This window comes from Melopsittacus undulatus, chromosome 15, assembly GCF_012275295.1.
Source record: "Melopsittacus undulatus isolate bMelUnd1 chromosome 15, bMelUnd1.mat.Z, whole genome shotgun sequence".
NCBI lineage: Eukaryota > Metazoa > Chordata > Aves > Psittaciformes > Psittaculidae > Melopsittacus > Melopsittacus undulatus.
This window is the reverse complement of record NC_047541.1, coordinates 279,429-301,430: the sequence shown is the minus strand read 5'-3', so window position 1 is coordinate 301,430 and position 22,002 is coordinate 279,429. Positions and strand designations below refer to the sequence as shown.

Below are 22,002 nucleotides of genomic sequence, written 5' to 3'. Positions count from 1 at the left end.
ATGCTCACCTGTTGAGATGAGAATGCAGCAGCTTTGTCCAGGCTGCGGGTGAGGTCTCAAAACCATGTTTGAGAGGGTGGGAAACTGAAGGGAAAACACAGAAGAAAATAAGAATTTTCTTTACACACCTTTGAAAGGCAGGGGAGTTGCCTGGGAGACAGCAGTGGGTGTATTGATAGTGGTTTTGTCAAGTTTTCTCATGGAGCTTTTACAGACTGCCCTCTCACTGCCTGCATTCTTCTTCTGATTTCATGGCATGCTCTTTCTTTTTAGAATGAGGAAATGTCAGAATCTACAGTGGATGCCTTCCAAAGCCTATCTCCAGAAGCAAGCTAAAGGTAGGCTGAAAGACTTGGCTTGAGTGTAGCACCAGAGAGAAAGTTTCATCTCTTACCTTGCTTTGTTTTAAAGAAGTGGCAAATCATTTGAAGTCATGCCATTTTGGCAGTGTTGCTTTATTGATGCTTCTTCTTCCTAGCTGCAAAAAAGAAAGAGAAGAAGTCGAAGACAAATGAAAAGAAAGAAAGCCATTCTGGAAAGAACCAGCTGGACTCTGGACAGAAACCAACTCCTCAGAGTGTCATATCGAGAGAAGACAATGCGGTAAAGAAGAGCAGCGAGCCTGCCCGTAAGCTTGCTGAGGAAAAGCATGAGGATGGGAATCCCTCCATTCCGGTGCCAGAGCCCAAACAGATCCCTGCACCTGGAACCAGGAAGACTGGCAAACAGACAGCCCAGCCAGCGCCGCTCCCTCCTCCTCAGCCACCCAGCTCAGGACCTTTGAAAAAAGAAGCGCCTAAACTTGCCACTCCTGAGCCTAAGAAAAAGCAGACTCCCCAGCCAGAAATAGGTAAATGGGACTGTTTCTCCTCAATACTTGAGTCATGTTAAGTAATGATATTAGTACTGCTAAAAGCTGTTGGCTTTTAAACCCGAGAAATGCTCGATGATCTGGTGAAATTACAACAGGTTCTTTTGGAAATGTGGCTTAGACCTGGCTTCCTTTTACGGCGCTACGCTGTGTGCTGGGGCGGGGAGAAAGCTGCCCAGTTTCACTGGGGCTTGCAGGCACATGCATGGGGCAGTCTCCAAGCATATGTCACTGACACTCGGTCTGGTGGCTCTTCATAGTCTGGATGTGAAACAAGAGGAATGTAAGCTTTTGCTACAAGCCCATAGTCCACTATGGTACATAGCATAGAGCAGCTTGAGCAGTGATCAGCGAGGCAGCTCTGGGACCTGTGTGCCTAGGCACCTTTGGCTTCAGGCTTTTAGTGGAGCAAATTCCCACTCATGCCTCAAGGAGGCTGCTCAAGCTGTAGCTGGTGAGGTGCAGTCACAGAAGGGGGTGGAAAAATTCTGCTCTAAAATTCCTCGCACGTTACCCAGCTGATTTTCTTCCCTTCTCTTCTCTACAGGTGGCTGTTAGTTACTTGAAATACTCATAATTTTTCCCCCCTTCCTAGGCACAGAACAAAGCAAACAGAAAAAAATTGCTCCCCGTCCAACTTTCCCTGTGAAACAGAAACCAAAAGAAAAGGTGAATACTGCTTTTTGTACCCAGTCAGTACATTTCAGGGACCTGGAACTTCAGTCTTTCTAGAAAGTAGAACGGTATTGCTTAACCCATGGGCAGAGTAACTGTTTTCTTACTTAGGGACGTTAGGTTTCTCCTCGTGGCAGGATGCAGATACCAAAGTAGCCAGCATATGCCTAAGATTTGCTTCAGATGGTCACTTGTTCTCTAAGATTTGCATGTTGTGGGGTGGAGGCTAGCTTCTCCATGGAACATGGAGCTGCCTTCATCTTGGAAACAACTCCATTATGGAATAAAACCCCACAAACAAGCCCTAAAATAATTGTCTTACATAAATCTGAGAGAGAAGTGCATAGGGACCCATTGAGCCCAGAGCTGCCCCACTGCAGCAAAATAAAAGCCAGTGCTCTGCTGAGAGAGCAACATGATGTTAGAGGAGAAGCTGCAAGTTGAATTTGAGATGTAATTGTGTGTGGAATGCTCCCAAGCACAGTTTGCAGAACGGTGACTTGCACCTTCCACACGCTCTGAACTCCACGGTGGTTTGGGGGTTTTCTCTGTGAATCATCTTCAGCATTTCATGTGATTTTGGTGAAGTTCTGACATTCAGGGTTGGGATTAACGCCGGCTCCTTTACTTGACTAGGAAAAGCCCCCTCCTATAAGCAAGCCAGAGAGCAGCACGCTGAATTTGCTCAGCACTCTGACTAACGGAAGCAGTTCCAAGCAAAAGCCACCTACAGATGGAGTCCACAGAATCCGAGTGGATTTCAAGGTAGAGGACAAAATGTTTTAAGTCTTTGAATGTTACCTGCCTCTAATCACTGGAGCTAGAGTCCCTCAAGAGTGCTGGCAGTGACTTCTAAGTGTGTGTGTCTGGTTCCCTTCAGAGAGAACTGCAAATAGGAGCCTTCAGGACAAGTCACTCGGTTGATTCTTAGAAGCTGGTTATGCCTTTTTGTTTTCCTTATAATTAGAGTACTGGACGAAGAGAGACTTAAAGCTTTAAAACTTTAACTGGCAATGTGTGAGGATGGGCGAGAATGTGAGGTTTATGAAGAATGATTCCATTAAGATGGAACTATAAAACCTTGCCACAACTTGAGCCAACAAGATTTGGGGAAATGTTAGTAACTTGTAATTCAAGACATTTGGGGTATATCTGGGGGTTCAAATGAGAAATCCTGTACTTTTTTGAACAACAGTGTTGAAATAATAAACATGCATATTTTCCTAATCAGAATTTTTCAGTCCATCTATAAGTGTTGATAATGGAGCTTATAGTGGGATCTCATAAGTGTTTTATAAAATATGGAGCTTTAATAAAGTATAATTCTTCTGAAATTCCACCTTCAGTACTAATTGTGCAATTGTGAAAAGCTTTGTCTCGTTCCTTAGGCTTGCTTTCCATAGGGGAAGGCTAGGGCTTTGCTGGGCTCTCTTGGCAAGACCAGCGCCGAGGTGGGACTCTAAAGTAGACCAAGGTAGAAGCTGAAATGGTTTCAGTTGGAGGCCGCCTAACTGCAGGCCCTGAGCGTGTAAAGCAGTGTGAGCACTTTGTACTGATGTTGTATTGCCTTGTTCTGCATGGTGATGTGTCCTTTTGTGCTTTCAGGAGGACTGTGAAGTGGAGAATGTTTGGGAGATGGGTGGGTTAGGCATCGTCACCTCGGTACCTATTACTCCCAGGGTGGTCTGTTTTCTCTGTGCCAGCAGTGGACATGTGGAGGTAAAGCATTGCGTTCTGCTGTCAATCACTTAGTTACAGCACCGTGTTGTTACGGACAGAAATACAGCCATACACAGAAAGTATCGTGACCTTAATCCCCAAGAAATGACAATAATACCTGTAAATCTGTCCTTGTAAAATTTGTCCCAAGACGCTAAAATGCAAGGTACTGAAAATCAGTTTCTGAGCTGCTGACTCTGGAGGTGAACTGTAGTACATACAGAGTAGCAGCACATCAGAGAGCACCCACATCTCTTAATTTGGAATCCCACATCTGTTTTAAAGCAGGGGCTTTGCTTGTTTTTCATTTGAGATAAGAATGGCTGCCCAGTAATGTTAGAGGGCTTCAGGTGGTGTTGGCTTTCCCAGGTACATCTGTATCTGCTGAGAGTCTCAAACTGTTACTGAAATGTGACTGGAAAGATTCTGGTGCTGCACAAAGAGCTGCAATAAGATGTGCTAAATGCATTTCCAGGTACAGATAGGTGCTTCTCAACATCTTCCAGCTAGCTGCCATCAGAAGGTGATGGTAACACTCTAGAAAAGGCTTGGTTATGAGTGCCCAGTACCTGGGAGGGAAGAGGGTTGAGTCCTATATATATATATGAACATCGGTGCACATGCTTGAGGACCATGAAGGTCCAGTGGATCACAGAGACATCTCTTTCTCAGTCAGGCTGCTCAAGGGAACAGGCTATTCTGATGTCCTCTGTGAGCCTGCCATGTTCCTGCCCCAAGGATGATTCTTTCTGTGATGTGACCAGCCTTGTAGGGCGATACGTAGAAGTTAGAAAAGCTTTCAAATGGGCCACCTAAGCTGAATGGAGGGAGAGATGTTTCCCTTTTGCTCTGCATGCCCCTTCCTTCTGCACTTTCTTCTTGTGCAGTTGGCTTGTGGTACAGCGAGGGAGGGAGATCCTGAAGAGCCCTGTAGGTCTTTGTCAATGTTCAGAACGCTTTGATAAAGTGTTCCAGACTCCCATTTGCTGCCAGGAGGCAAGTCTCTGGGTAGACGAGCGTGTATTTGGGTGATCTGAAGTATGCACAGTTTCCCTCCTAAAATATGCCAGTAGAAATCCTTGTTGTGTCAGCTGTAGAGCAGAATTCAAAGTAGTTTGGAGCACGAGGGGGCTTGTTTGGGAATTCCGAGCAGCTTCTGACTTGCTAAAACCTGCCTCTCCCCCCTTGCAGTTTGTGTATTGTCAGGTCTGTTGTGAGCCTTTCCACAAGTTCTGCTTAGAGGAGAGCGAGCGGCCCCTGGAGGACCAGCTGGAGAACTGGTGCTGCCGTCGCTGCAAGTTCTGCCACGTGTGTGGGAGACAGCACCAGGCCACCAAGGTACCCCCAAACCCCGGCAGAGACCCCATGCCACGCTGGGCAGGACACGCACGAGTTGCTTCATGGCAGCTTCTTCCTCTGGGCCCGACGGGGGATCAAATGTAACCAAAAGCAGGCAGGGGGTTGCACCCCTCTGAGGGATCTCTGCTCCAATGCTTTTTCTCCTCCTTCTTGTAGCAGTTGCTGGAGTGTAACAAGTGCCGAAACAGCTATCACCCGGAGTGCCTGGGCCCAAACTACCCAACAAAGCCCACCAAGAAAAAGAAAGTTTGGGTGAGGGTTTCTTTATTTCCTTCTGGGTGATTCACATGTTGGCTGATCATAATGCTGCGGGCCAGAGCTCTGCACGTGACTTGTTCTGATGCAGTCACTTCACTTTTAAAGGCAGGCGCCCGTTACATCAGAAGGTACATTTGGAAATAGATGGTAGGAAATAGGTGTCCTGTAGATAAGATCTCAAACAAGCAGGACTTTTTAAAGAGATGACACCTTTTTTAGTTGTGGTAATTCTTCTGATCATAGTCCTAGGATGTGGAAGAAGCTCTTTAGAATGAAAGTGTTTGCCTTGTTAACAGGCTTCCCAGCAGATACTGGTAGCAAGAGACAATGTGCATTAATGCACTGGTCTGTGTCTCTAGAGCTTTTGTTCTGAACAAGTGCCCGTAGTGCACTTGTATTTAGTGCTAACAGGTTCTAGGTGTTTTGTAGTACAACATTCTCAGAGCTGGAAAACTGTTAAAAGAAGACAGGTCAGAAGAAATGGCACAACTATGTGTGCTGTTTATTTGTCAGTGCAAATAGGAGGACAGAAAAACTCTACTGTGATTTATTTTCATTTTTTCTTGTGGCATTATCACCATCTTATCGTAAATGGAGGGAGCTCTTTCTCTTTTTAGTGGGAGTTTCAATATTTGAAACTCCTTCTGCTGCTGTAAAAGTCCCCTGCACTCCTTAAGTAAGAAAAACAGTGAATTGTGTCCTTAGGACCAAAGCATAAGGATATTTCTGTTCTGGGTAACAAATAACTCTTGCCAAACATTCCTTTTCCAGATATGCACGAAATGTGTTCGCTGCAAGAGCTGTGGATCAACAACACCAGGCAAAGGGTGGGATGCGCAGTGGTCCCACGACTTCTCGCTGTGTCATGATTGTGCCAAACTGTTTGCTAAAGGTATGTACAGTTGGGATTCTTTATAGCAGGAACTTTGCTGGGTGCTCAGGTTTGAGCTAGCACCAGTGCAGAGCAAGTAGAGGGGCTGCAGGGCAGCTGAGTAGCTCACCATGCAAAAAGGATCTGAACCTGGCCTAAGGACTCCTAACTTAATAGGAGCAACAGAATTCCTGTTGTAAAGCGCTGTTCCTTCTTGTGTTAGTTTACACCTTTGTACATAGGAGGGTCTGGGCTCTTTGGGGAAGAAGTTCAGGAGAGAAAATCTTGATTGTTCCACCTAATTTCTTTCCACCTCTATGTCACCTTTGTGCTCTGACTTTACTCTGTAAAGGTAACAGCATGTAGTATTTTGTTAGGCTCTCCACTCTCAAAAAATGGGTACACAGTAGTGGTATTCTAGAGCAGTAAGCATTCTTCCAAGAAGGTTATTTTTGAGGCTATTCCTTGCAGTGTTGTAAAAGCAGATGTAACTGTCTTGGCAACTGAAAGCTGCTTCTTTGGCACACTAATAAATAACCACATAGCCTTTAACAGACGTGTGTGGCAGCTGAACTCCTGATAAGCATCACCTCTTGTTGGCAGGAAATTTTTGTCCTCTCTGTGACAAATGCTACGATGACGATGATTATGAGAGCAAGATGATGCAGTGCGGGAAATGCGATCGCTGGGTGCATTCCAAATGTGAAAATCTCTCTGGTAAGGCAAATCCTCATCTCCTCAGCACTAAGAACATGGGGCAGTGAGTAGATCAAAGTGACCAATGTTGGGACCTTTCTGCTAGACTGTTATATCAGCACCCTCACCTGTTGTGACCTCCCTCAAGACCGTAAACCAGGACTAATACTAGTAGTGTCCTGAGGGTGCAGGACTTGCATCAAGCACAGTGTTGCTCAGTTAGCACACAAGATGCTTTTGTTAATGGGAAGGGCTTCAGATAGTAAGTGCAGAGAAGGGGTTTTCCCTGGAGCTGTCCTGCAGTAAAGTAGTTCAGATTGTTATTTTACCTTTCCTTATCTCCAGATGAAATGTATGAGATACTCTCAAACTTGCCGGAGAGCGTAGCGTACACCTGCATTAACTGCACAGAGCAGCATCCTGCTGAGTGGCGGCTGGCGCTGGAGAAGGAGCTGCAGGTTTCCCTACGGCAGGTTTTAACAGCCCTCTTGAATTCCAGAACTACCAGCCACTTGCTGCGCTATCGGCAGGTAAGTGGAGCCTCACAGCCCTTCACATCTTCTTGGTCTGAAGCGTTGCCTAGCATCGCTGTACATCTCACTGCCTTTAGCGTACTTGGAATGACACAGACTGCAAGTTTTGTTTTCTTTTCTTCATTCCTATGGAGACAAAGGAGTGGGGACCTATGGTACAATTTGTGAGGCTAAGAGGTAAAAATAGGGTAGATTTCTCCAAGGAGTGGGAGGATTTAGCTCTGTGATGGTGTTTCAAAATACATATTCAGAAATAAGAATTCTGAAAGATGAGTCTGATCCTGGTAGCTGGTCACTCTGCCCTGCTGTGTGCCTTTCAGGTCAGCAGCAGAAATGTTAAAACCTTTTCATTTTTGTCCGTTTATTCAGAACTTGAGTCTCCTTTCTTTCATGTTAGTGAGAATCTCTGGGCCCGTAAGTGTGCCTGGGAGTATGTCATGAGTAGCAGCCACACTTCAATAGCCGATGTCCCTCTGTCTGTTTGCTGTTGTTAACAGGCAGCAAAACCACCTGATTTAAACCCCGAGACAGAAGAGAGTATCCCGTCCAGAAGCTCTCCTGAAGGTCCTGACCCTCCTGTCCTAACAGAAGTCAGTAAACAGGAGGATCAGCAGCCTCTTGATCTGGAAGGAGTAAAGAGAAAAATGGATCAAGGAAGTTACATTTCTGTGGTATGTCAAAGCTTTTGTGTTCCCCTCAAATGACAGAGCCTATGAATGGTTTTATGACCCGTGGCATTTAGAATTGAGCGTGCTTAAGCCTTTTCTTTATGAACAAGGAAACAGGTTAATGTGCTGCTAAAAATTACTCTGACTGGTGCTCATGTTAACGTTGGTTCAAAGACACAGAATTTACACTGCTGCATGGGTCACTCTAACCAACAGTAGGACTTGGTTAAATCTCTTTCGCTCTTAGTCAGATGTTGATAGAAACAGGATGGGGTATCCTTCTTGTGCAAGTTCTAGCTGAAGGGCTAGTCAGGTAACTCCAAGAACATTCAGTTATCTGGAAACTGATACTTAATCTGTGCAGGGGTGATCTCTTTAGGGGTCATTTATACCCAACACTAGCATTGACTGGACCAGTTCTCTTTGTGTAGGGAACAGCTTTTTCCTCTTTTTTTCTCTATGGAGCCCGTAATCCTGCAATGTGTATTGCAAAGCACTGGGCAGACATGCTGTAGCCAGGTTTTAGCCAAGTCTTTGTGAGTTAGCCAGCTTAGCTGGTTTAAAACTACTCAGCAGTCATGTCCTGGTAGAAGCAAGAAGTGAACAGTGGTGGGTGTAGCAGTTCTGCAACCAGGGTGCAAATGCAGAGAGGACTGCTTGTTTCTTTACAGCTAAATCCTTTCTCTGCTTTAAGTCAATGCTCTGGTTCAGTCTTCCAGTCATCTGGATGCTCACTTGATGCCTTCAAAAGCAAGGTGGTGTAGCTGTGCAAGAGACATCCTGTCGATGTGAAATGTTGGGGCTTTCTTACAGTTGGATTTCAGTGATGATATTGTGAAGATCATTCAAGCGGCCATTAACTCCGATGGAGGGCAACCAGAAGTGAAGAAAGCCAATAGCATGGTCAAGTCCTTCTTCATCCGGGTGAGCTGGACTACAGCTGTTTTGAAATCTGCCTGGTATCATACTACTGCTTGTTGCTCTTGGAATCCAAAGGGTCTGTCACGCTTGGTATTGCTTGGGTATTTCCAGGAATAAAATAATACATTGTCAGAGTTGTTGACGTTAATAAAATCTTCCTGGTTGTGTGTTTAGAGTAGATCTTACCTGAATGTCTTTGAATTTTTGGTATGTTACATAACATTTCTAACAGAGTGTTGTTTTCCTTCAGCAAATGGAGCGTGTTTTTCCGTGGTTCAGTGTAAAAAAGTCCAGATTTTGGGAGCCAAATAAAGTAACAAGCAAGTAAGTAATTGTTCTGCCTCTGACTATGGCACCCTGCGGTTTGCCAGCTGTCTAAGCAAAAAGTATCACAAGAGGGTTGGGTTTTCTGTTTCTCTTTTTCCTTTTCCCTTTTTTTTTTGTTTTTGTTTGGTTTTAAGATGTTGAACAGTAATCCCATCCCCAGGTTTTGTATACACTTCCTTCTTCTAAAGCAGAGTAACCAAAAACATTATTTAGATCTAGATGTGTTGTCTGTTGGCTTGTCAGTCCTGTCTTTCCTTCCCCCTCCTGCTCCTCATTCTCATTTAGTGTGGCCTTCCTTCTGCATCTGTTACCCTCAAAAGAAACAGCCAGCTACATCACAAACCTTCAAATGTGAGTGATGTGGCCTTTGTTGAAAGCATGTGAGGACTTGAGTAGTTAAAGGGGTTGTTACTGTGGACTGAATGTCAGTGGTGCTGCTAACCAGGGCCCAAGGTCCTCTGGTGTAGTCGGGTCTGACAGCTGCTCCTGTTGCTTTTCAGCAGTGGTATGTTGCCCAACGCAGTTCTGCCACCTTCACTTGACCACAATTACGCTCAGTGGCAGGAGCGTGAAGAGAACAACCGCACTGAGCAGCCTCCTCTGATGAAGAAGATCATCCCTGCTCCAAAACCCAAAGGGCCTGGCGAGCCAGATTCACCCACTCCTCTGCATCCTCCTACACCACCTATCTCTAGTAAGAAAACAGATTGCAGCACTGTTAGTCCCAAACCCAGAGGGCTTCGTTCCAAACCTCCTAGTAGTAAAGTGAGGGTGGTACTAGTTCTGTATGTGACTGAAGGGTTCTGGAGACCTCTGTGACCTGAACTCACTCAGAGGCTGTTACACATGCCATGTTTCTGAGCTGAGCTTGGGCCCAGATGTACTTGCCTTGCTTTCCCCAGAGAAGGCCTGTGTAGAGCCTGCTTTGTGCCTTGCCTTGCTTGACAAGCTGGCTGTTTGACAACTTGAGGCTACTGTTTGGCTCCTCCACCCTGTTCTCTTACCGACAGTCTTTCCAGATGAATTTTTGCCTCCCTGGCTTTCAAGAATAAACAGTGTTCTCTCTTTTAACTGTAAGGCTCTGACAGAAGCCGAGAGGATAGTCCTGAGCTTAACCCACCTCCAGATGTAGAAGACAACAGGCAGTGTGCATTGTGCCTGAAGTATGGTGACGACAGCGCTAATGTGAGTACCTTGCCCGTGCCTGTGTAATGGGAGCTCATTTAAGCACTACCATGGGTAGGCCCAGGTGCTGCTTGTGCATTGGTGTGTCTCTTGGAACATTCAAAAACAACTTTTCCTTCTGTTCTTTAGGATGCTGGACGTCTTCTCTACATTGGCCAGAACGAATGGACACATGTGAACTGTGCTTTATGGTCAGCAGAAGTATTTGAAGATGATGATGGTTCTCTGAAAAACGTGCACATGGCTGTGATCCGGGGAAAGCAGCTGGTGGGTATAAGGGAAGAATGCTTGGTTTAGCTTCACACTCGCACAGAATAAAGACACGAACCCAGCTAAAATTGTATATCAAGGAGCATTTTCATCTTTGAGTATATGTGAGGGATGTTGACATTGAGCTTGCATGTAGCTATTCTATTAAGTACTGCAACAAGAAGGACATTGGTGCCTGTTTTCTGAACTGCCACGCAGTCTTGGGAAACAAACTAATCTTCCTGTTGTGAATTGGTTGATGGTTACTTTCCAGGAGAGCAAAATGAGACTGGAAACATGACTAGAAATTAGTTGTCCAAAGTTTGTTTTAGTATTGCATCAGTTGGTCCTAAGTGTTCATTAAAACATCACAGGGGATGGAATTCCACTGCTCTTAGTAAGCTGCCCATGTGGGGAATACTCTGTGCAGGAGAAATAGTTGTCACATGAATCAGTGAAACTTGCAAATGTGGCACCTGGATATGGAGTACAAGCAAGGAAGTCTGGGGCCTGAAGAAAGCGGTCCGCAAGTGCAAAAGTTGTTGTGTGTGAGGGATCTTCTTCCTCTCTCCTCCTCCTCCATGTCTCACTCATGCATGTGAGTCACGTATACGGCAGTGAAGTGGGAGGTCAGCATTGCTCTAAACTCCTCTCTGTGCCAAAAACCAGACTGACAATGGTAATGGAAGCCTGGGTGTAAAGGAGATTAATTGTCAACTGGTTTTGATTCTGCCTTTGTAGAGATGTGAGTTCTGCCAGAAGTCGGGCGCCACAGTAGGATGCTGCCTGACTTCCTGTACAAGTAACTACCATTTCATGTGCTCACGAGCCAAGAACTGTGTCTTTCTGGATGATAAGAAAGTTTACTGCCAGAGGCATCGTGACCTGATCAAAGGAGAGGTGAGATTTTTCTTTCACCCCATGCCTCGTCTGAAGGTGGGGTAGGCCTGTAACTGTCAGCACTCTTTAGAAGTTAATGTTGAACAGGTTCCTTCCTAGCAATGGCCTGACCACAGTGCTGCTGAAAAGAAGTCAGTGATAGGGCTGGCATGGGGAGGTTTTGGCAGGTGACACTGTGTGGCAGCTGGAAAACCTAAAGACCAACCTGAGGTTTGAGTAAGACAGACCATGTAGCATACATGTGGTGGCTCCTTTAAAAATAACAACTAGTTTTGTGGATCTTTCTTGCAGGTGGTTCCTGAGAATGGGTTTGAAGTCCTTAGGAGAGTCTTTGTGGACTTTGAAGGGATCAGTTTGAGAAGAAAATTTCTCAGCGGCTTGGAACCAGAGAACATCCATATGATGATTGGTAAGATCCAGTCTCAACACACATAGTCCACCTTTGGGGCTGGAATCTGGTTGACAGACTTTTCTGTTCCTCTTTCTGCTCAGGTTCAATGACGATAGACTGTTTAGGAATTCTGAATGACCTCTCAGACTGTGAGGATAAGTTGTTTCCTATTGGCTATCAGTGAGTATGAGTTGTTTCCTGATTAGATGTCTCTTAGCATGTTAGATGCCACACCAGCACTGAATTAACATCAGTTAAAATGGTCTGTAGCTTTCCTCTGCTGTTTGGGAATCTCGCAGCTAAACTGGGTGTACAGCACATTGTGCCAGGAAGCCTTTGAGAAACTGAAAATGTAACGTAGGGATGATGAGATTTTTGTAACTGTTGAGTAAATTGGTTTATGGTGAAATTCTCTTCCAGATGCTCCAGGGTGTACTGGAGCACAACAGATGCCAGGAAGCGCTGTGTGTATACCTGCAAGATCATGGAGTGCCGACCACCAGTCATAGAACCTGACATCAACAGCACTGTAGAGCATGATGATAACAGAACAATTGCCCATAGCCCAGTTCCCCTTACAGGTAATCTTTTAAGACTTCCCAAAAGTACTTTATCAGATCATAGCTTTTAGGGTTCAGTGGTAGCTTATACCATTGTTTCTCTTTTATACAACAACAGAAACTCTACCTAAAGAGAGCCAAAAAACACCGGAAATTGTAAACCCATCGTCACCAGATCGTCCCTTGCATTCTCAGACCTCTAGTTCCTGTTACTATCCACTGATCTCAAAGGGTCCTAGGATCAGGACACCAACTTACCCATCAGCACAGAGGTCTCCCGGCTCGAGGCCATTACCCTCTGCAGGTACTTCAAGTGTTGTTGAATTTGATGTTTGTTTTGGGGGGAGGTTTTTTATTTGTCTGGAAGTAATTCTGGTTTGGTTCCTGTCTTTCATGGCTTCCCTCAGAATGTGTTTAGTTTTCTGCTTCTAGAGAAAACAGTGCCGTGGCAGTAGGGTTGAGGGAAAGAAAGCTCTGAAAATAGAGAGTAGAGATGGGCTGTTGGGAAATGTATGACTGAACCAAAAACTGCCTGGGATGAAGAAAGCCGTGTGTGGGCAGTACAGTAACAGCACTGCAGAAGACCTGTAGTATAGGTTAGGGACTTTCTCATCTCAGCTGGTATTTTTCTAGAGAGTTGGAAATCTGCTGTTGTAACTCAGCTGCTGTTTCCGTACTAATGGGACACACTTTGTTGCAAAGCAATGTTGAACATTCAGATCAAAAATTGAGGTGCAGAATGCTAAGATGCAAGCCTGTCAACTCTGCTTTCTGAACACTGACGGCAGTATCAGATCTTAAATAGCCAGCTCAGGTATCATCATTATGGGAATGCTATTGCACTGAAAGGTTTTCATTTCTGGTGTCTTGACTGAAGGGGTTGGGTGTGCATTGATTGTGGAGCCTTCCGATCACTTGATGGTCTTTCTTGCCTTATTTTCTCAGGAAGTCCTACACCAGTGACCCATGAAATAGTGACTGTAGGAGATCCTCTGCTGTCCTCTGGACTGAAGAGCATCGGCTCTCGGAGACACAGCACCTCCTCTTTGTCACAGCAGCAATCAAAACTCCGGATGATTTCCCCTACACGAGCTGGGAACATTTACTCTAGGCACAGTGGATCTGCAGTTTCCAGTATGGGGTCCTCCTCAGAACATGAGCCGAGTGTCAAAAGCACTGACCACTTTGTGGGATCGGTGAACGTGGGTACTCCAAGTGCTCCAGTTCAAAGTTGCTCCACCAGTTCAGGCTCCCAGAAGACAGCGGCTATAATTGGAAGTAAAACTTACCAGCTGGATGCCTGTCAGTCTACAGAAGGACATTCAGCTAGTTCGGATTTGCTAGCCAAAGGTGTGACTTCTAAGGGAGAGAAGATGAAAACACTGACTTTGAAAGACCCAGATTATTCAGCTCATGGTTTTGCTTCTGGAGGAAACTCCAAAATGTCCACTCAACCAACGAGTTCATCGAGCGCAGAGATGAATGTTAAAGTAGGACCCTTTCAAGAATGTTCAGGACAATTTTCTTCCAAAGAAGCAATATCCTTTCCACTTTTGCATCAGAGAGGCCCAAGGAAAGACAGGGATCAGCACATGGAACCTGTGCAGCTGGAGAAAACGACTGTGGTTGATGAGATGGATGCCAAGACCTTGAAGTCTGCTGGAGTAAATAGCAGGTCTCCTGCAGCAAGTGAGCAGGTGGTTTCTGTCCCTAAAGACAGGCGTCAGAAGGGGAAGAAGTTACTGAAAGACAGTTTTAAAGAGAAGCATTCCCTGAAACCTCTTACAGATTCGAGTCAAGTGGTGGGCAGCGATGAAGGAAACCTGAAACCAGAATTCACTAATCCGGGTTTGGCAACGGAGCAGCTTAGCCAGAGGTTGTGTAACAGTATTCCTGCTGAAAAAGCTGTCGAGAAGTCCCCACCTTCCCAAGGGCCATCCAAAGGTTCTGCAGCGCAGATCGAAGTGGCCCCCAAGGAATCACCAGCACCTAGAAAGCGCACCGTTAAAGTCACTCTGACCCCGCTCAAGATGGAAGGTGAAAACCAGTCTAAAAATGCACAGCCAGAAAGCGATGCTGAGGCTCAGCCTGCAGGAACAGAACTGGCTGCAGTGGCAGATTCCTCCTCAAACTCAGAAAGCCAGGAAGATAACCCTGTAGTTCAGGGAAGTCCAAACGAAACGCCAGCACAGGAATCACAGAATAACACGTATGAAAACCTGCCTGTCCAAGATAACAGTTTGATGCTCCAGGATGGAGCTAAAGCTCAAGAAGAGGGCTCGTACAAGCGGAGGTATCCCCGGAGAAGTGCTCGGGCCAGATCCAATATGTTCTTTGGACTGACTCCTCTGTATGGCGTGAGGTCTTACGGAGAGGAAGACATTCCATTCTACAGTAACTCGACTGGGAAGAAGCGGGGGAAGCGGTCTGCAGAAGGACAAGTGGACGGCGCTGATGACTTGAGCACATCAGATGAAGACGACTTGTACTACTACAATTTCACTAGAACGGTGGTTTCCTCTAGTGCGGAGGAGAGGCTTGCGTCCCACAGCTTGTTCAGGGAGGAGGAGCAGTGTGATCTCCCCAAAATCTCCCAGCTGGACGGTGTGGATGATGGAACTGAAAGTGATACAAGCGTCACAGCGACCACAAGAAAAGTCAGTCAAGTAAGTAAAAGGAGCAGTAAGGAAAATGGAACGGAGAACTTAAAGCTAGATAGAGGTGAAGATGCTGGTGAGAAAGTGCAAGTCACCAAGAGCTCCTCTGTCCACAAAAGCGACCCAAAGATGGATAACTGCCATCCGGTGAGCAGGGTTAAAGCACAAGGTCAGGACTCTCTGGAAGCTCAGCTGAGCTCGCTGGAAACGAGCCGCAGGGCTCACGCCAGCACGCCTTCTGACAAGAACTTGTTGGACACTTTCAACACAGAACTCCTGAAATCTGACTCTGACAATAACAACAGTGATGACTGCGGGAACATCCTCCCTTCCGACATCATGGACTTTGTACTAAAGAACACACCGTCTATGCAGGCACTGGGAGAAAGTCCGGAGTCCTCATCCTCTGAACTTCTAACCCTGGGAGAAGGTTTGGGTCTCGACAGCAACCGTGGGAAGGATATGGGTCTGTTTGAGGTGTTCTCTCAGCAGCTGCCAACCGCCGAGCCAGTGGACAGCAGCGTCTCATCCTCCATATCAGCAGAGGAGCAGTTCGAGTTGCCGCTGGAGCTTCCTTCTGACCTCTCTGTTCTGACCACTCGCAGCCCTACGGTGCCCAGCCAGAATCACAACAGGCTCGCCGTCATCTCGGAGTCTTCGCTTTCCTCCTCGGGGGAGAGGTCGATGCTCGCCCTGCCCTCCACGGAGTCTGGGGAGAAGAGAGTGACGGTCACAGAAAAACCTGCCTCGGGGGAAAGTGATGCAGCTCTCCTGAGCCCTGGAGTAGACCCCAGCCCTGAAGGACACATAACTCCTGACCACTTCATCCAGGGTCACATAGACACAGAGCACATAGCCAGCCCGCCCTGTGGCCCTGTCGAGCAGGGGCACAGTAGCAACCAGGATTTAACAAGGAACAGTGGGACTCCAGGTATCCAGGTGCCAGTATCACCCACAGTTCCCCTCCAGAGCCAGAAGTATGTGCCAAACTCCACGGACAGCCCTGGCCCCTCACAGATCTCCAACGCTGCGGTGCAGACAACACCACCTCACCTCAAGCCAGCCGCAGAGAAGTTGCTGGTAGTCAACCAAAACATGCAGCCGCTCTACGTCCTCCAGACCCTTCCCAACGGCGTTACTCAGAAGATCCAGCTAACACCTTCCGTTAGCTCCGCGCAGAGCGTGATGGAGACCAGCGCTTCGGTGCTGGGGCCCATGGGCAGCGGCCTCACGCTGACCACGGGATTAAATCCAAGCTTGCCCTCGTCTCAGTCGTTGTTCCCTCCCACGAGCAAGGGGCTGCTGCCCATGTCCCATCACCAGCATATCCACCCCTTCTCCACCGCTGCTCAGACTGGCTTCCCACCAAACATCAGCAGTCCTTCGCCAGGTCTTCTCATCGGGGTGCAGCCACCCCCCGATCCTCAGCTCTTGGTGTCTGAAGCTAGTCAGAGGACAGACCTGGGTACTGCTGCCACTACTCCAGCCGCTGCCTTGGGCAAGAAGCGGCCCATATCTCGCCTGCAGTCACGAAAGAACAAGAAGCTGGCTCCCTCGGGAACCCCTTCTGCTATAGCTCCTCCTGATATGGTCTCCAACATGACCTTAATTAATTTTGCTCCTTCCCAAATTTCCAACCACCCCCTGGATTTGGGAGCTATTGCAAACTCCACGTCCCACAGAACCGTCCCCAATATTATCAAACGGTCCAAGTCTGGGGTCATGTATTTTGAGCAAGCGTCACTGCTCCCACAAAGTGGGACCACCACTGCCGTGGGCTCATCTTCCAGCGTTATCGGGCCAGAAGCCAGCCACCTCCCTGCAGGGCCTGTGTCGGGCCTGGCCTCAAGTTCCTCGGTGCTGAACGTCGTGTCCATGCAGGCCACAGCAGCACCAAGCACCGGTGGGTCGGTTCCCAGTCATGTTCTGGGACAAAGTTCAGTAACATTAACTAGCCCTGGATTATTAGGGGACATTGGGTCAATAAGCAACCTCCTGATCAAAGCTAGTCAGCAAAGCCTTGGTCTTGGTCAGGAGCAGCAGCACATGACTTTACCACCAAGTTCTGGGATGTTCTCACAACTGGGAGCATCCCAGACTCCATCTACAGCAGCAATGACAGCTGCATCAAGCATATGCGTTCTGCCTTCAGCACAGACGATGGGCATGACAGTTGCGCCCTCCTCTACCGACCCAGAAGGCTCTTACCAGCTTCAGCACATGACACAGCTCTTGGCCAACAAAACCGGGGTGGCTTCCTCCCAGCTGGACCTCAGCACAGCTTCGGCCACAACGCAGTTGTCCAGCTTTCCACAGCTGGTCGACGTTCCCAGTAACACTGGACTGGAGCAAAGCAAGGCTTCCTCGTCCGTGATGCACGCCAGCTCTGCATCTCCCGGAGGCTCCCCCTCCTCTGGCCAGCAGTCGGCCAGCAGCTCCGCACTGGCTCCCACGAAAATGAAGCCGAAAATCAAACGCATTCAGCCATCATTAGACAAAGGGAATGGGAAGAAGCACAAAACATCTCACTTGTGGACCAGTTCCTCTGAAGCACATGTTCCTGAGAGAGGGGCTGTCACTGTACCCTTGGTCTCATCTGGAGGGTAAGAGGAGTGTTTGGTTCTGCTCATCCCTGAGGTTTTGTAATGATATGAGGAAGAATCTCACAGTCATTTCTACAGCAAATTTTCCCTTGGGCAATTTTTAGGTTAAAAGCCACAGCTGCCAGCAGAAAGTAGATACGTAAAAGAGTATCCCTTCTGGAAGGGGAAGGATGCAAAACTTAAGGCTTTGAGGATCAGGGTTGTGAGGACATTATTCATTGCTGATGGTTCTGGAAAATTAGAAGAGTGGTTTAGAGATATTAGAGGAGAAAATGGCACTCTAAAGGGTGGCAGGTTCTCCAAAATGATTGCTGATACTGAGGGTAAAATCCCTCTGCTGGCAACTGAGAAACATTGCACATCACTTGTGCAATTCCTTGGTTTTCTCCCTGTTTTGTAAGGAGTCTGGTTTGTAAAATACCGATCCAGACCTCTTTCAACAGCTTACCCTTTTGAAACAGACAGAGCTCTTTCTCTTGCTCCTCCTCCCTGTTGAAGTGCAGGTCTGGATTCTGCTGTGGTGCTGGAAGTGTGATCTGGTTCCTTGTATCTCAGGAGTGGCTGTTTCTACTCCTGCAGTTCTGTGAGCTGCTGAATCGCTGACAGCAGCTCCTAGTGAATCTGTTGCCATTTTCCAGTCTCACTCACAGCACATGTGGCTTGGCAGGTATTTTCAGTGTTCCTATTTTTTTTTATTCCAGGACTCCTCCTCTGAAGGCAGATAGGCAGGATCCAGCAAGTGTAGATCAGCCATTGCAGAAGCCATGTGGCCAGTCTGCAGGGTAAGCATTCAACAGACATTACCATCAGTGAAGTTGTGTGTATCTCTGGGAAGCTACAGCTGGCTGAGGAGATGACCCCACACCCTGCGCTGGCTGAGCCTCTGTCACTGAGTAGGGCTAACACAGAGAGCAGGTCCCAGACTGTACTGGGTTAGACTGCTACCCACAGAGAAATAGATGCCTCAGAAAGGAATGCCACTGAGTAGAACCTGCTGGTTTGTTTCCAATAGAACTGATGTCAGAGCACAAAGGTTATTGTATCAGTCTAGTTCTCAAGATTTTAGAGGCAGCTCTTCAGCCTGGCCAGGAAATGAGGCAGGGTGTTAAATACTTTTCTCTGTGTTCCTCTTTCCCCCCCAAGGCAAACGTCAGTCCTGGCAGAATCTCAGTCAACACAAAGCCCAACAAGTGAGCAAGAGAATGCAGGTATGTCACTTCTTCAAAAGCACCAAGTCTTGGGATTGTCCGGGTCTGGGAGATGAGTACCTGAAAGTTCAGGGCTTGTGTGTCTTGCTGTCTTGGGAAAAACCTGAGAGCTGATAACCATGGTATTCTTGCTGTGAGAGGAGGAAAGATTTGTTGGCTATTAATAGATATGGGACAAATAGTTGTATGTTTATTTTAAGTATGTGGGAATTGCAGCACTTGAGATTTCACACTTACTACAGCACTGTCTAGATTTTTTTCTTGGACAGGTTTATGGGTCAAAAGGCAAGTTAGTCAGGAATGTTCAGTCATGGAACAACCAGGGGAAAAATGTCATTCAACCCAGTTTCTGTCTTCATTCTGGCTCCTGTCTTGTGCAGGCTCAAAAGCTCTTGAGGAAGAAGAGAGCACTTTCAGCTCCCCACTTATGTTTTGGCTTCAGCAAGAGCAAAAGAGAAAAGAGTGTCTGGGTGAAAAGAAACACAAGAAAGGTTTGGTTTTTGAGATCTCTAGTGATGATGGTTTTCAGATCTGCGCAGAAAGCATTGAAGGTGAGAACCGTGGGCTTTTGGTTGCACTGGGTTTAGCTTTCCTTGCTAGAAATTAGGACTTCTGAGGATCCAAGTCTTGAATTACAGCCCCAGAACAACCCGAGTTCCTAACAATAGCTGGATTCTGTTGATGATTTTTTCTTTCAGTAGAATATATTCAGTGAATAGATCTCATTGTTTACTCAGCTGATCAATGGTTTTGAGCCGTGTTTTGTCACTACATAGTCCACGTGGATCAGACAGAGGGGTACCTAAATTTAGTCCAGAGCAGTTGCTGAGGGTGCTTACTTTATGCCGAAGGGAATTTTGGAGAGGAGGGAAGCAACTGGACACAAGGACCTTAATTTACCATGAAAGGATGCAAACTTCAGAGTCCTAATTAGCTTATACAAATATGAGAATTTATTGGAAAGCAGTATACCATGTGTGTCCATAGAAGTCCACCAGTGGTATGTTGTTCCACTGGGAAGCTAGTAAGATGTGGCAAAATAAGAGGCACAGCAAGGCACGGGGTTTGGCACTCCTGGTACCCCCCACTCGGACACGATCTCACTGTCCTGCTCTGTTTGTGTGTCTGCAGATGCCTGGAAGTCACTGACGGACAAAGTGCAAGAAGCCCGATCCAATGCCCGGCTGAAGCAGCTCTCCTTTGCAGGTAATAGCCGGTGCCCAACCCACTGCTGCACGTGTGAGAGTGAGCACATCTTCCTGTTTGGAAGGACTCTCAGAGCCTCAAGAGGCTCAGTGCAGTCTCTGACTGCTTTATGGAGGATAATTTCCTCCCGGGGAAAGGACTGAAAGTTGTTCTGTGGAATGCCCTGTTGTGTATGAGAGGCTGCTGCCTTCTCCTGCTCCAGGTTGGTGCTGTCAGTGAGTTTGTGTTGGTTGTGCTCTGTTTCTGCTCCAGGTGTGAACGGTCTGAGGATGCTGGGCATTATCCATGATACTGTCGTGTTCCTGATTGAGCAACTGTACGGAGCAAAGCACTGCCACAACTACAAGTTCAGATTTCATAAGCCAGAGGAGGCCAATGAACCCCCCCTGAACCCCCACGGCTCAGCCAGGGCTGAAGTCCACTTGAGGCAAGTGTGTGAGCTTTGTCATCCTTCAGGGTTAATGGCCCATTTGCTCCACTAACTCGTGAAGGGGCGTGATCAGCAAATCTCTACAGCACTTAACTCTCCATTGAAAAGAACATTCCTGAGTTTTGCATGTAAATCAGTTATACTGCCTCTAGCCTGTTTCTCTCTGCCACTTTGTTGACGTTGTTTTGTTTAACAAAGCTCTCCTGGCTGGTGCTTTCATTCAGGGTTCTCAGAAACTTAGGTGTTGCCCTGGTGCTTAAAAGGCTTAAAGAGGGAACAGACTGGAGAAGGTGTAAAAGGGTAGAACTGTTGTGGCAGCCACGTTTATCTTCTGACAGTAAAGCAAACTTCCTTTGGTCTCTTTAAATTGCAGGAAATCTGCATTTGATATGTTTAATTTCTTGGCTTCTAAACACCGACAGCCACCAGAATACAACCCAAATGACGAGGAAGAGGAAGAAGTACAGCTGAAATCAGCCCGGTATGAAGCAGGGTTTAAAGTTTCAAAGGGGACAGTAGGGCTGCAATGGCAGCAGGAGCTGATGGGCCTTAGTTATGTGCAGTGTTCTTTGAGGTGGTGGTTAGGGCAAATCTAGAGGAGACTCCTAGAGAACTGTCAGCTGAAGGTGACTACCAGACCAGTCTTCCTCTGAACGTTTCTTTTCCTAGCTAATGTGAAACCATCTGCAGAGAATTTGGGCAGGAAAGGGAGGAAATTATCTTTCAGATATATATGAAAGCACCATAATAACTTTGTGTTCTTGGTGGGCTGCAGTGTTGCAGCATCTAAATGATTATACGTTGGAAAGCCTCCCAGACGACACGTGGCACAGGCTCTCAAGCAAAGGCTGTCACTCAGCAGGATTTCTTTGTTCTAGGAGGGCGACTAGTATGGATCTGCCAATGCCCATGCGCTTCCGACACTTGAAGAAGACCTCCAAGGAGGCAGTTGGTGTCTACAGGTACGGTTCTGCTCTGGTGGCACTGCCTTTGGCACAGGGGAAGGTGAAATCTCGAAACCTTCTAGGAATACAGACTGCAAGATTGAGGGGGGGAAAGCAGGTCTGAGGTTGTCCCTCCTCCTTCGCCCTGCACAAATTACATACTTGAAAGGCCATCTTCATCACAAACCTTACTCCTCGCTGGCTCACCTTGGGATGGCTGAGGCATATGCTTGCAGGCAGGTGGGAAGGACCTGGCATTACTGTTATGTTATGGATGAGGGCTGGTTCCACAGTGATCCCTGTGGTCGCTAACCCTTCTTCTGCAGTGTTTGCAAAGCTTCACTTGTACCCTTTGATACAGTCACTGTTCTTGTCACTTTTTCAGGTCTCCCATCCATGGCCGGGGTCTGTTCTGCAAAAGGAACATTGATGCAGGTGAGATGGTGATCGAATATTCAGGCAATGTCATTCGCTCCATCCTCACTGACAAACGAGAGAAATACTACGACAGTAAGGTGAGTCGTGGGCTTTTGCAGAGGTTCTTAAAGACTTTAGGAGAGCTAGAAAGTGTCTCTGAAGGTAGGACAGGCTTATTGTGAAAACCACATTCGGAGCACAGTGAATTGGGCTTACAGGGTCCTTGGAATACTTCCATTCCTGCTGGAGCTCTACAAGCACTCCCTGTTTCCTCATGTGGGCTGGGAAGGGTCTCAGTACAGACCCAAAGACCAGGGAGGTGAAACGATTGAAGCATGGATGAGCGGAGAGAGG

At 47.1% G+C, this 22,002-nt stretch overlaps 1 protein-coding gene across 1 annotated transcript in view; it reads left to right on the top strand.

The window, feature by feature from the left end:
• KMT2A (lysine methyltransferase 2A) overlaps positions 1-22,002 on the top strand; it is a 40,541-nt gene that overhangs the window by 14,751 nt on the left and 3,788 nt on the right. Inside the window, exons 6-35 of the mRNA XM_034069491.1 lie at positions 274-338; positions 479-850; positions 1,467-1,540; positions 2,183-2,311; positions 3,152-3,265; positions 4,457-4,603; positions 4,781-4,876; positions 5,654-5,774; positions 6,357-6,470; positions 6,795-6,979; positions 7,480-7,653; positions 8,464-8,574; positions 8,822-8,895; positions 9,399-9,592; positions 9,977-10,083; positions 10,213-10,350; positions 11,074-11,232; positions 11,524-11,641; positions 11,725-11,803; positions 12,044-12,204; positions 12,302-12,487; positions 13,129-17,443; positions 18,145-18,225; positions 18,587-18,651; positions 19,032-19,202; positions 19,783-19,857; positions 20,110-20,284; positions 20,661-20,768; positions 21,166-21,249; positions 21,617-21,746. Coding sequence (XP_033925382.1) covers positions 274-338; positions 479-850; positions 1,467-1,540; positions 2,183-2,311; positions 3,152-3,265; positions 4,457-4,603; positions 4,781-4,876; positions 5,654-5,774; positions 6,357-6,470; positions 6,795-6,979; positions 7,480-7,653; positions 8,464-8,574; positions 8,822-8,895; positions 9,399-9,592; positions 9,977-10,083; positions 10,213-10,350; positions 11,074-11,232; positions 11,524-11,641; positions 11,725-11,803; positions 12,044-12,204; positions 12,302-12,487; positions 13,129-17,443; positions 18,145-18,225; positions 18,587-18,651; positions 19,032-19,202; positions 19,783-19,857; positions 20,110-20,284; positions 20,661-20,768; positions 21,166-21,249; positions 21,617-21,746 — 8,122 coding nt within the window. The remainder of the gene's footprint in view (positions 1-273; positions 339-478; positions 851-1,466; positions 1,541-2,182; positions 2,312-3,151; positions 3,266-4,456; positions 4,604-4,780; positions 4,877-5,653; positions 5,775-6,356; positions 6,471-6,794; positions 6,980-7,479; positions 7,654-8,463; positions 8,575-8,821; positions 8,896-9,398; positions 9,593-9,976; positions 10,084-10,212; positions 10,351-11,073; positions 11,233-11,523; positions 11,642-11,724; positions 11,804-12,043; positions 12,205-12,301; positions 12,488-13,128; positions 17,444-18,144; positions 18,226-18,586; positions 18,652-19,031; positions 19,203-19,782; positions 19,858-20,109; positions 20,285-20,660; positions 20,769-21,165; positions 21,250-21,616; positions 21,747-22,002) is intronic.